This window comes from Pelophylax lessonae, assembly GCF_965119305.1.
Source record: "Pelophylax lessonae genome assembly, chromosome: 6".
Taxonomy (NCBI): domain Eukaryota; kingdom Metazoa; phylum Chordata; class Amphibia; order Anura; family Ranidae; genus Pelophylax; species Pelophylax lessonae.
Genome location: NC_138773.1, coordinates 23,303,768 through 23,318,395, shown reverse-complemented (window position 1 = coordinate 23,318,395; position 14,628 = coordinate 23,303,768). Strand labels below are relative to the sequence as shown.

At 46.3% G+C, this 14,628-nt stretch overlaps 1 protein-coding gene across 1 annotated transcript in view; it reads left to right on the top strand.

Moving 5' to 3' along the window:
• LOC309558491 (up-regulator of cell proliferation-like) overlaps positions 1–14,628 on the top strand; it is a gene marked incomplete at its 3' end in the record, with an annotated part of 36,569 nt that overhangs the window by 8,552 nt on the left and 13,389 nt on the right. Inside the window, exon 3 of the mRNA XM_082261573.1 lies at positions 12,777–13,076. Coding sequence (XP_082117699.1) covers positions 12,777–13,076 — 300 coding nt within the window. The remainder of the gene's footprint in view (positions 1–12,776; positions 13,077–14,628) is intronic.

Below are 14,628 nucleotides of genomic sequence, written 5' to 3'. Positions count from 1 at the left end.
CATGCATATCATACAGACTTTCATAATGTCATAGTATCCTTGATTAAAATCAATCGATAAATCTCCTACACAATTTAAAGCGGAGTTCCGGACACAAAATCAACATAATTGATTCTTCCTATTTGTCACCTGAAAAAGAAATGTATAGTTACGATTTTTTTTTGTTTACTTACCTTTAGGGTTGAGCGGACACCTAGATGTCCGTGTTCGACGGGTTCGGCCGAACTTTAAAAAAAAGTCCGGGTCCGTGTCCCGGACTTTTACCGAACTTTTCCCGGACACCGAACCCCATTGAAGTCAATGGGGACCCGAACTTTAAGGCACTAAAATGGCTCTAAAACACCAAAGGAAAGGGCTAGAGTGCTGCAAATGGCAGCAAAACGTAATTAAGAGCATGGCAAGTGCTCTGCAAACAAATGTGGATAGGGAAATAACTTAAAACAACAAAAAAAACAGAAAAATAAAACAATGTTCTTCTTCATCTCTGAAGGACGAGGCCCATATGGAGTAGGAGGGAGGTTGAGGTGGTGGTGGATGTGGCGGTGACATAGGCGTGCGCACAGGGTGTGCTGGGTGTGCCTGGGCACACCCTAATCACCTAGGGCACATAGCATTGCCAGTGAGGAGATGGGAAAGATCTCCCTGGGACCTGCTCTGCTCTATTTCTCCTTGCCTACAGGTACATGGCCCCGATACATTACTCTCCCTGCTGGCAAACACATGCATGTGTATTTCAACTTTGGGGTGCACACCTTAATGCAATAGGCTGCGCACACCTATGGGCGGTGTAGGTGGAAGCGGCGGTGGAGGAGGACCAGGGCCGGATTAACAGCATCATGGGCTTGGTGCTGAGGATTTTGAAGGGCCTTAAGGGCCGTGCCTTGCCATGCACCCAGAGGAGGAAGGGTGCAGCCATGCATGCCTAATTCAACATGGGATGCTGTCTCTGAAGCCCATAAACACATCCATGCATCGCCAACTGTCCCTCCTTGTCCGGCCTTCACGCTGTGTGGGGAGGTTCTGAGGGTGCTGCCTGGGGAAGCGAGCATAGAAGCCAGACTTCTGTGTTTACAAGTGACAGAAGAGCGGTAACAGTGAATATGGCCAACCCGGGGCCTATATAAAAGGTAGGGGCCTGGAGCTGCAGCTCCAATAGCCCCTACATTAATCTGGCCCTGAGGAGGAGGACGAGGTAGCCAACACTGCTTCTTTTCAAAAATTTTAAATGAGGGTACACCCCAAAAGAGTGAGAAAGAGCAAAAATGGAACAATGGGTGGGTAAGGTCGGTATCCATTGCTATTCTGCATAAGGTACGGAAAAGTCCCGTGGGATCCATGCCTGGTTCATTTTAATGAACGTGAGCTTGTCCACATTGTCTCTGGACAGGCGGCTGCGCTTGTCTGTTATAACGCCCCCAGCCGTGCTAAATACCCGTTCAGATAATACACTGGCTGCAGGGCACGCCAGCACCTCCAAGGCGTAAAGGGCAAGCTCAGGCCATGTGCCCAATTTGGAGACCCAGAAGTTGAAGGGGGCAGACCCGTCATTCACTACATGTAGGCGTGTGCACACATACTGCTCCACCATGTTGGTAAAATGCTGCCTCCTGCTAAGACGTTCCATCTGAGCTGCTGGTGCTGCTGTTTGTTGTGGCGTGCTGACAAAGCTTTTCCACATTTCGGCCATGCTAACCCTGCCTTCTGAGGTGCTGGCGGTGCCCTGGTTGCGTTGGCGACCTCCTCCTCCTCCTCCTCTGCCTTGTGCTTCCACTGTGGCCCCGCTGTCAGATGGGAATGCCAGCAGCATGGCGTCTACCAGCGTGCGCTTGTACTCGCGCATCTTGCGATCGCGCTCCAGTGAGTGAATTAAGGACGGTACGTTGTCCTTGTAACGGGGATCCAGCAGCGTGGCCACCCAGTAATCAGCACAAGTTAGAATGTGGGCAACTCGGCGGTCGTTGTGGAGACACTGCAGCATGTAATCGCTCATGTGTGCCAGGCTGCCCAGAGGCGACGAAAGGCTGTCCTCTGTGGGAGGTGTATCGTCCGTGTCCTCTGTATCCCCCCAGCCACGCACCAGTGATGGCCATGAGCTGGCCTGGGTGCCACCCTGCTGTGAACATGGTTCCATCTCCTCCTCCAGCTCCTCCTCCTCCTCATCCTCCTCATCCTCCAGAACTGTGCCCCTGCTGGACAATTGCGTCCCTGGCGTTTGCGTGTGCAGGAACCCACCCTCGGAGCCCCTTGCGAATGACTGCCCTGAAAGCCTTGGAAATGTTACCTCTTCATCCTCCTCCTCCTCCTCATCCTGTGCCACATCCTCTTCCATCATCGCCCGAATTGTTTTTTCAAGGAGGCATAGAAGTGGGATAGTTAAGCTGAGAACGGCGTCATTGCCACTGGCCATGTTGGTGGAGTACTCAAAACAGCGCAACAAGGCACACAGGTCTCGCATGGAGGCCCAGTTATTGGTGGTGAAGTGGTGCTGTTCCGCAGAGCGACTCACGCGTGCGTGCTGCAGCTGAAACTCCACTATGGCCTGCTGCTGCTCGCACAGTCTTTCCAGCATGTGCAAGGTGGAGTTCCACCTTGTGGGCACGTCACATATGAGGCGGTGAGCGGGAAGGCCGAAGTTACGCTGCAGCGCTGCCAGGCGAGCAGCAGCAGGGTGAGAACGCCGAAAGTGCGCACAAACGGCCCGCACTTTCTGCAGCAGCTCTGACATATCGGGGTAGTTTTTAAGGAACCTCTGCACCACCAAATTCAGCACATGCGCCAGGCAAGGGATGTGCGTCAAACCGGCTAGGCCCAGAGCTGCTATGAGATTTCGCCCGTTATCGCACACCACCAGGCCGGGCTTGAGGCTCGCTGGCAGCAACCACTCATTTGTCTGCTGTTCCATGCTCCTCCACAACTCCTGCGCGGTGTGTGGTTTGTCCCCCAAACAGGCAAGTTGTAAAACTGCCTGCTGTCGTTTACCCCTGGCCGTGCTGAAGTTGGTGGTGAAGGTGTTACGCTGTCCGGATGAGGAGGCGGTAGAGGATGAGGAAGCGGAGTAGGAGGAGTTAGGAACAGGAGGCAAACTGAAGCGCCCTGCAATCCTCGGTGGTAGAAGGACATGCGCCAAATTGCTATCCGCATCAGGCCCATCCGCCACTGCATTTACCCAGTGTGCCGTTAGGGAGATATAACGCCCCTGACCGTGCTTACTGGTCCACGTATCCGTAGTTAGGTGGACCTTGGCACAGATGGCGTTGCGCAGTGCACACCTGATATTTTCCCCCACTTGGTTGTGCAGGGAAGGGATGGCTTGCCTGGAAAAGTAGTGGCGGCTGGGCACGACGTACTGTGGGACAGCCACCGACATAAGGTTTTTAAAACTGTGCGTCTCCACCAGACGGAATGACAGCATTTCAAAGGCCAATAATTTTGAAATGCTGGCATTCAGGGCCAGGGATCGCAGGTGGGTAGGGGGGTACTTCCTCTTCCTCTCAAGTGTTTGGGAGATGGAAAGCTGAACGCTTCCACGGGACATTGTGGAGATGGTTGTTGGTGACCCAGGTGGTGGTGTTGCTGACAGATCGTCTGTTTGCGGGGTGGCAGGTGCCGGTATCACTACAGATGTGGCTGGAGCGGCCGAGACTGCAGCAGAAGAGGAAGCAGGATGAGCCAGAGACGTTTCTTGGTTTTGAAGGTGTGTACTCCACTGCAGCTCGTGCTTTGCACTTAGATGCCTGATCATGCAGGTTGTGCTCAGGTTGAGAAGGTTTATGCCTCGCTTCAAGCTCTGATTGCACAGGGTGCAAACCACTCGTGTCCTGTCATCAGCACATTTTCTAAAGAACTTCCACGCTAGAGAACTCCTTTGAGCTGACTTTGGTGCGCTCGTTCCCTTGCTGCGTTGGGCAGTAGCGGGCGTAGTGTCTAGGGCACGGCCGCTCCGCTTCTGCACCCTGCTCCCTCTTCTGCTGTGCTGGTGGCTCTGTGCGACCACCGCCTCTTCCTCCAAACTACTCAGGTCACCTGCATGACGTTCATTCCATGTGGGGTCGAGGACCTCATCGTCCTCCACATCATCTTCCACCCAGTCTTCACCCCTGCCCTCCTTGTCGGTCTCCACAATGCTGAACGCCGCAGCAGTTGGCACCTGCGTTTCGTCATCATCGGAGACGTGCTGCGATGATCCTTGCATGTACTCATCTTGAGAAATAAGTGGTTGGGCATCGCTGCACTCAATCTCTTCCACTTCTGGGGCAGGGCTAGGTGGATGGCCCTGGGAAACCCTGCTGACAGAGTCCTCAAAAAGAATAAGAGACTGCTGTATGGCTTGGGGCTCAGACTGCTGGCCTGATTTGCAAGGGGGTGAGGTGAAAGACGGTTGGACATTGGCTGCAGGTGCCAACTCTGACCTTTCTGCAGTAGACTGGGTGGGAGACAATGTGAAGGAACTGGAGGCACTGTCAGCAGCAAACCAATCTACTATCGCCTCAACTTGTTCTGGCCTCATCACTTCTAGGGGCGTTTGATGCCCTACCAAATACTGATGCAGGTTCTGTCGCCTACTCACACTTGAGGAAGGTGTTTCACTTGTGCGTGTAGCTGGCACAGATCGACCACGTCCTCTCCTTGCAACAGGAGCTCTACCAGCAGCACCACGACCCAGGCCACGGCCCTTATTTGACGGTCTCCTCATATTTCTGTAATTTAAGATCTTGCCCTAGAAAGGTTTTTATTGAATAGCGGAATAGGAAATATGATCCAAAAAAGTGTATGTATCTCGCACGTACAAAACCACACTAGGCCCCAATTACTATTGTTTCTACCCCTAAAAGGATGGATGAGGAGTAGGAGGAGTATGGAACAGACAGCACCCTCAAATCTTCAGAAGTATGAGATGAACCCCAAAAACTTGGAAAGGTGGATCTCACACGTACCGACACAGACTATCCCGCAATTCAATTGATCCTCAAAGGTTTTTATTGAATAGCGGAATAGGAAATATGATCAAAAAAAGTGTATGTATCTCGCACGTACACAACCACACTAGGCCCCAATTACTATTGTTTGTACCCCTAAAAGGATGGATGAGGAGTAGGAGGAGGAGTATGGAACAGGCAGCACCCTCAAATCTTCAGAAGTATGAGATGAACCCCAAAAACTTGGAAAGGTGGATCTCACACGTACCGACACAGACTATCCCGCAATTCAATTGATCCTCAAAGGTTTTTATTGAATAGCGGAATAGGAAATATGATCAAAAAAAGTGTATGTATCTCGCACGTACACAACCACACTAGGCCCCAATTACTATTGTTTGTACCCCTAAAAGGATGGTTGAGCAGTAGGAGCAGGAGTATGGAACAGGCAGCACCCTCAAATCTTCAGAAGTATGAGATGAACCCCAACAACTTGGAAAGGTGGATCTCACACGTACCGACACAGACTATCTCGCAATTGAATTGATCCCCAAAGGTTTTAATTGAATAGCGGAATAGAAAATATGATCAAAAAGAAAGTGTATGTATCTCGCACGTACACCACCACACTAGGCCCCAACTACTATTGTTTGTACCCCTAAAAGGATGGTTGAGCAGTAGGAGGAGGAGTATGGAACAGGCAGCACCCTCAAATCTTCAGAAGTATGAGATGAACCCCAAAAACTTGGAAAGGTGGATCTCTCTCACACGTACCAACACAGACTATCCCCCAATTTAACTGATCCCCAAAGGTTTTTGATTAAATAGCGGAATAGAAAATATGATCCAAAAAAAGTGTATGTATATCACACGTACACAACCACACTAGGCCCCAATTACTATTGTTTGTACCCCTAAAAGGCTAGATGAGGAGTAGGGGGGGTATGGAACAGGCAGCACCCTCAAACCTTCAGAAGTATGAGATGAACCCCAACAACTTGGAAAGGTGGATCTCTCTCACACGTACCAACACAGACTATCCCCCAATTTAACTGATCCCCAAAGGTTTTTGATTAAATAGCGGAATAGAAAATATGATCCAAAAAAAGTGTATGTATATCACACGTACACAACCACACTGGGCCCCAATTACTATTGTTTGTACCCCTAAAAGGCTAGATGAGGAGTAGGGGGAGTATGGAACAGGCAGCACCCTCAAACCTTCAGAAGTATGAGATGAACCCCAACAACTTGGAAAGGTGGATCTCTCTCACACGTACCAACACAGACTATCCCCCAATTTAACTGATCCCCAAAGGTTTTTGATTAAATAGCGGAATAGAAAATATGATCCAAAAAAAGTGTATGTATATCACACGTACACAACCACACTAGGCCCCAATTACTATTGTTTGTACCCCTAAAAGGCTAGGAGTAGGGGGAGTATGGAACAGGCAGCACCCTCAAACCTTCAGAAGTATGAGATGAACCCCAACAACTTGGAAAGGTGGATCTCTCTCACACGTACCAACACAGACTATCCCCCAATTTAACTGATCCCCAAAGGTTTTTGATTAAATAGCGGAATAGAAAATATGATCCAAAAAAAGTGTATGTATATCACACGTACACAACCACACTGGGCCCCAATTACTATTGTTTGTACCCCTAAAAGGCTAGATGAGGAGTAGGGGGAGTATGGAACAGGCAGCACCCTCAAACCTTCAGAAGTATGAGATGAACCCCAACAACTTGGAAAGGTGGATCTCTCTCACACGTACCAACACAGACTATCCCCCAATTTAACTGATCCCCAAAGGTTTTTGATTAAATAGCGGAATAGAAAATATGATCCAAAAAAAGTGTATGTATATCACACGTACACAACCACACTAGGCCCCAATTACTATTGTTTGTACCCCTAAAAGGCTAGATGAGGAGTAGGGGGGGTATGGAACAGGCAGCACCCTCAAACCTTCAGAAGTATGAGATGAACCCCAACAACTTGGAAAGGTGGATCTCTCTCACACGTACCAACACAGACTATCCCCCAATTTAACTGATCCCCAAAGGTTTTTGATTAAATAGCGGAATAGAAAATATGATCCAAAAAAAGTGTATGTATATCACACGTACACAACCACACTAGGCCCCAATTACTATTGTTTGTACCCCTAAAAGGCTAGGAGTAGGGGGAGTATGGAACAGGCAGCACCCTCAAACCTTTAGAAGTATGAGATGAACCCCAACAACTTGGAAAGGTGGATCTCTCTCACACGTACCAACACAGACTATCCCCCAATTTAACTGATCCCCAAAGGTTTTTGATTAAATAGCGGAATAGAAAATATGATCCAAAAAAAGTGTATGTATATCACACGTACACAACCACACTAGGCCCCAATTACTATTGTTTGTACCCCTAAAAGGCTAGGAGTAGGGGGAGTATGGAACAGGCAGCACCCTCAAACCTTCAGAAGTATGAGATGAACCCCAACAACTTGGAAAGGTGGATCTCTCTCACACGTACCAACACAGACTATCCCCCAATTTAACTGATCCCCAAAGGTTTTTGATTAAATAGCGGAATAGAAAATATGATCCAAAAAAAGTGTATGTATATCACACGTACACAACCACACTAGGCCCCAATTACTATTGTTTGTACCCCTAAAAGGCTAGATGAGGAGTAGGGGGAGTATGGAACAGGCAGCACCCTCAAACCTTCAGAAGTATGAGATGAACCCCAACAACTTGGAAAGGTGGATCTCTCTCACACGTACCAACACAGACTATCCCCCAATTTAACTGATCCCCAAAGGTTTTTGATTAAATAGCGGAATAGAAAATATGATCCAAAAAAAGTGTATGTATATCACACGTACACAACCACACTAGGCCCCAATTACTATTGTTTGTACCCCTAAAAGGCTAGATGAGGAGTAGGGGGGGTATGGAACAGGCAGCACCCTCAAACCTTCAGAAGTATGAGATGAACCCCAACAACTTGGAAAGGTGGATCTCTCTCACACGTACCAACACAGACTATCCCCCAATTTAACTGATCCCCAAAGGTTTTTGATTAAATAGCGGAATAGAAAATATGATCCAAAAAAAGTGTATGTATATCACACGTACACAACCACACTAGGCCCCAATTACTATTGTTTGTACCCCTAAAAGGCTAGGAGTAGGGGGAGTATGGAACAGGCAGCACCCTCAAACCTTCAGAAGTATGAGATGAACCCCAACAACTTGGAAAGGTGGATCTCTCTCACACGTACCAACACAGACTATCCCCCAATTTAACTGATCCCCAAAGGTTTTTGATTAAATAGCGGAATAGAAAATATGATCCAAAAAAAGTGTATGTATATCACACGTACACAACCACACTAGGCCCCAATTACTATTGTTTGTACCCCTAAAAGGCTAGGAGTAGGGGGAGTATGGAACAGGCAGCACCCTCAAACCTTCAGAAGTATGAGATGAACCCCAACAACTTGGAAAGGTGGATCTCTCTCACACGTACCAACACAGACTATCCCCCAATTTAACTGATCCCCAAAGGTTTTTGATTAAATAGCGGAATAGAAAATATGATCCAAAAAAAGTGTATGTATATCACACGTACACAACCACACTAGGCCCCAATTACTATTGTTTGTACCCCTAAAAGGCTAGATGAGGAGTAGGGGGAGTATGGAACAGGCAGCACCCTCAAACCTTCAGAAGTATGAGATGAACCCCAACAACTTGGAAAGGTGGATCTCTCTCACACGTACCAACACAGACTATCCCCCAATTTAACTGATCCCCAAAGGTTTTTGATTAAATAGCGGAATAGAAAATATGATCCAAAAAAAGTGTATGTATATCACACGTACACAACCACACTAGGCCCCAATTACTATTGTTTGTACCCCTAAAAGGCTAGATGAGGAGTAGGGGGGGTATGGAACAGGCAGCACCCTCAAACCTTCAGAAGTATGAGATGAACCCCAACAACTTGGAAAGGTGGATCTCTCTCACACGTACCAACACAGACTATCCCCCAATTTAACTGATCCCCAAAGGTTTTTGATTAAATAGCGGAATAGAAAATATGATCCAAAAAAAGTGTATGTATATCACACGTACACAACCACACTAGGCCCCAATTACTATTGTTTGTACCCCTAAAAGGCTAGATGAGGAGTAGGGGGAGTATGGAACAATCTTCAGAAGTATGAGATTGTGTTCACTGTACCCCACAAAGATTGAGTTCACTGCACCCCACAATGATTGTGTTCACTGCACCCCACAAAGATTGTGTTCACTGCACCTCACAAAGATTGTGTTCACTGTACCCCCCAAAGATTGTGTTCACTGCACCCCACAAAGATTCTGTTCACTGTACCCCACAAAGATTGTGTTCACTGCACCCTAAAAGGATGTTGTTCACTGCACCCCACAAAGATTGTGTTCACTGCACCCTAAAAGGATGTTGTTCACTGCACCCCAAAAAGATTGTGTTCACTGTACCCCCCCAAAGATTGTGTTCACTGCACCCCACAAAGATTGTGTTCACTGCACCCCAAAAAGATTGTGTTCACTGTACCCCCCAAAGATTGTGTTCACTGCACCCCAAAAAGATTGTGTTCACTGTACCCCCCAAAGATTGTGTTCACTGCACCCCACAAAGATTCTGTTCACTGTACCCCACAAAGATTGTGTTCACTGCACCCCAAAAAGATTGTGTTCACTGTACCCCCCCAAAGATTGTGTTCACTGCACCCCACAAAGATTCTGTTCACTGCACCCCACAAAGGATTTTGTTCACTGCACCCCAAAAAGATTGTGTTCACTGCACCCCAAAAAGGATTTTGATCACTGCACCCCAAAAAGGATGTTGTTCACTGCACCCCAAAAATGATTTTGTTCACTCCACCCCAAAAAGATTGTGTTCACTGCACCCCACAAAGATTGTGTTCACTGCACCCCAAAAAGATTGTGTTCACTGTACCCCCCAAAGATTGTGTTCACTGCACCCCACAAAGATTCTGTTCACTGTACCCCACAAAGATTGTGTTCACTGCACCCCAAAAAGATTGTGTTCACTGCACCCCAAAAAGGATGTTGTTCACTGCACCCCAAAAAGGATGTTGTTCACTCCACCCCAAAAAGATTGTGTTCACTGCACCCCACAAAGATTGTGTTCACTGCACCCCAAAAAGATTGTGTTCACTGCACCCCAAAAATGATTTTGTTCACTGCACCCCAAAAAGGATTTTGTTCACTGCACCCCAAAAAGGATGTTGTTCACTCCACCCCAAAAAGATTGTGTTCACTGCACCCCAAAAAGATTGTGTTCACTGCACCCCACAAAGGATTTTGTTCACTGCACCCCAAAAAGATTGTGTTCACTGCACCCCAAAAAGGATGTTGTTCACTGCACCCCAAAAAGGATTTTGTTCACTGCACCCCAAAAAGATTGTGTTCACTGCACCCCACAAAGGATTTTGTTCACTGCACCCCACAAAGATTGTGTTCACTGCACACCAAAAAGGATTGTGTTCACTGCACCCCAAAAAGATTTTGTTCACTGCACCCCAAAAAGATTGTGTTCACTGCAGCCCAAAAAGATTGTGTTCACTGCAGCCCAAAAAGATTGTGTTCACTGCAGCCCAAAAAGATTGTGTTCACTGCAGCCCAAAAAGATTGTGTTCACTGCAGCCCAAAAAGATTGTGTTCACTGCAGCTCACACACAGAAAAATGGATGTGGATCACTGACACCTGCCTATCTCCAATCCCACACCACACAGCAATATCGATTGTAGTTTGTAGAACACAGTTTCCCTAAAATTCAGCAGACTCTGTCCCTAACAGGATTGAGAAGAGATCGTAGATCAGGATTGAGTGCAGATTCACCCCACCCCCCACACAGCAATATCGATTGTAGTTTGTAGAAGACACTGACCCTATAATTCAGCAGACTCTATCCCTAAAATGCCTACAACTCGCCCTGCCTAAACACTCCGACCTGTCCCTCAATTCTATCCGGACACAAATGTTTTTTTCCTGCCTATCTTTCCCTAATCAGCAGCCAGCACATTGATGTGTGCTCTGTCCCTTAGCTAAGCAGCAGAATGACGCTGCTGCGGCGGCTGCCTCGAACTTATAAAGACTTGGTCACATGCTTCAGACGGCCAATCACAGCTACTAAGACATTTGCAGGCATGGCTGGGATGGCTTAAGGCACACCAGTTAAACGATTGTTGATTGGCTGTTGAAAGCCCGCCATGAAAAGAGCGCCAAAGCATGCAAAACCCGGAAATAAAACGACCGAACACGGATTTTTACCCGAACATACAGTAAAGTGTCCGTGTCCGTGTTCGGGTAAAAAAAATCCAATTATTCGGTACGAACACGAATAATACAGTCCGTGTTCGCTCAACACTACTTACCTTGTTATTGAAGAAAATATACTCACCTTTCTACCACTTCCTCCCTCTGCGGCCGCGGCAGGCGCCGTCACTTCCTCTTTGCATTGATTCCTGGGAGCTGAACGTCATCGCTCCCAGGAATCAATGCGCCTGCACCGGCCCCACTCTTCACTTCCGGTGCGGCGCCGCATTCCCTGCTAAACAGCTTCTGGGCATGCCCAGAAGCTGTGGAGGAATGCAGCGCCACACCGGAAGTGACGAGCGGGGCCGGTGCAGACGCATTCTGGGAGAAGAGGGCACGGAAGAGGACGCGCTGGCTTCAGCTGCCCACATCCGAGATGGCAACGCTGGAGAAGAAATTTTAAAGGTAAGTGTTTCTTCTAAAAGGTAAGTGCAACCCGGGACAGTACAGAGGCTATCCATTGTGGAATGTACTAGCCCTGACTGTCCCGGGGGTATTTTTATCGAAAAAAAAATTTTGTGGCTGGAACTCCGCTTTAATAACAAGTGGCCGTATCAAGGCACCAATTAAATCAACAAAAAAATCCACTTGAGGAAAAAATATTCATATATTGACAACCGGACCCAAGTGGGGAAATGTACCACACGAAACCAGATGAGAGGGACAGGGAGTGACCAAAAAACTCCCTTGATCCAATGGCCTTGTTAGTAAACCGATCCAGTACCCAAAGATCTATCTCTCCCTCCAAACGGCAAAGCGCAAAGAAATAAATATCTACTCTTAACAAAGTCAGCGTGTATGTCCCAAGGATAGACCTCTTAACAAAGTCATACACGCTGACTTTGTTAAGAGTAGATGTTTATTTCTTTACACTTTGCCCTGTCCCTCTCATCTGGTTTTATGTGGTACATTTCCCCACTTGGGTCCGGTTGTCAATATATGGATATTTTTTCCTCAAGTGGATTTTTTTTTTGTTGATTTAATTGGTGCCTTGATGTGACCACTTGTTATTAAATTGTGTAGGGGATTTATCGATTGATCTTAATCAAGAATACTATGACATTATGAAAGTCTGTATGATATGCATGCACTGTCTGGATCCTGAAGAAGCTCCTGACATGTGAGCGAAATGCGTAGACCCACTAGCAGATCATATGATCCACACTCAGGTCATGTGACTTGTTATGTACATACATTGTCACACGTGATTATGACTGTATCTATTTTAATGGATTGTGTTCAATAAATATGCATTATTCTTTTACACTTTATGTATACATACTTTTTCATTAAGTTAGAGGCACATTTAAATCCCCATTTTCCAGGTCTGGTAGAAATAATTCCTCCTTGTCCTTTTCACCCTACCCCTACCAGTCCACTACCACACCTGGTTCCTTTACTATTTGTCTAATTACTGAAATTCCTATGCATTTTTTCCTTTTAAATAGAAGATTAATTGTAATTTCTTACAGCTCCACCGGTAGTCAAGATAACGAGTATATCTGACCATGGAAATCAGGGGGATACATTGTGCTGTGCTGTTACTGGTTTCTACCCCTCTGAAATTTACATTGATTGGTTGGAAGATGGAATGATTCTTGAACACCCTGTCATAGGTAGACTTATGACAAGTAAAGACCAAGGCTATCAAATTAACAGTACAATTAAAATTTATCAAACTAATACGCAACTAAGCAAGATCTACTCCTGCAGAGTACGACATGCATCTCTCCTTGAACCTCTTCAGGAAGATTTCCATTTCAACAAAACAGGTACATTGTAAGGGTAAATTACAGTAGATTTAAACACAAAAGCAAACATGTATTACATCACCCCTTAGATGCAGTAGCATTTGTTTTCCTTTTTATGACTTTTTTTCCCTTTACTTTCACTTGGTGATTCAGCCAGTTAACCTCCCTGGTGGTATGATTCTTTTGGATTTTAGGTGCTGAAAGCGGTACCATTATTTTGCATGTAATTCTTGTGAATGAGCAGCCCAAACCAACTGTATACATTTATTATATATATATATATATATATATATATATATATATATATATATATATATATATATATATATATATAATGTATACAGTTGGTTTGGGCTGCTCATTCACAAGAATTACGTGTATATATATATATATATATATATATATATATATATATATATATATATGTATATATATATATATATATATATATATTTACATAAAAAGTACAGTAAAACTGCAGGAAAGGGCACTGGGGGGCAAACAAATGTGTTTTTTTTTTATATTTTGAATGGTATCAGTGTGTTTGGTGTATTTTACATTTGAATTTGCCGCCGGTTCCACCCCCCTGCGAACGTCACGTTGCAGGAGACAGAAGCTGGGGCACGGAGACGATCGGGAGGAAGATCCGCCGCGAGACACCGCTGAGACACATCGCTGGATCCCGGTGACAAGGTTAGAAACCTCTTTTACAGGATCCAGCGATGCTTCTGGCGGTACCCCGAGTGTGGCTCGGGGTTACCGCTTTTGGCTCTGAAATTTAACCCCGAGCCACACTCGGGAATACCGCTAAGAAGGTTAAACACGTCCTGTCTTCGGGTGACTGCACTCTATGAGGAAGCAATGGAGCCATCTTTGGAAAGTAGGGATGAGTTGACTGTTCTGTTCAAACCTCAGATCAATTTTTGTCTTTTCTGGCATTTGGATGAATGCCTGGACTTTTGTCTGATTACCCCCCTGTGTGGAGGGAGCTGAACAACATATACAGAAGTGGTATTTCCTGCTTCTCACTGTCAATGGTTCCTAAGAAAACAGTGGGTGCTGGTACCTGCTGCATCCATAGCAGCTTCCTCAGTCACTGGCACATTAATTACATGGCTTGGAATCCTCAGCCACCAAAGCAAAGGGATGGGGATAGCAGTGACGTGCCCAAATATGGTCAAAGGCCATACAGTAAAACCTTGGTTTGCGAGTAACGTGGTATACGAGCATTTTGCAAGACGAGCAACATTTTTTTAAAAAATTTGAACTTAACATACAAATGATGTCTTGCTATATGAGTAACATTGAGTAGTATGACCACAGTTTTAACGTAAAAAAAGTGGAATGACACTCACAATGTTAAAAACAATATACAGCGTTAGGGAGTCTGGTGTTCATCCATGTAAAGCTGCTGGTGTATCAGGGGTATAACTACAGGGGTTGCAGGGTTTGCAATTGCAACCGGGCCCCATGCTCCAGGGGGCCTGTGTGGCTCCCCTGTAAACCTGGATGGGAAGGGGGGGCAGGGGTGGCATGTAGAGAAATCACTGTCCTCCTTTTTCCTCCTATAGCT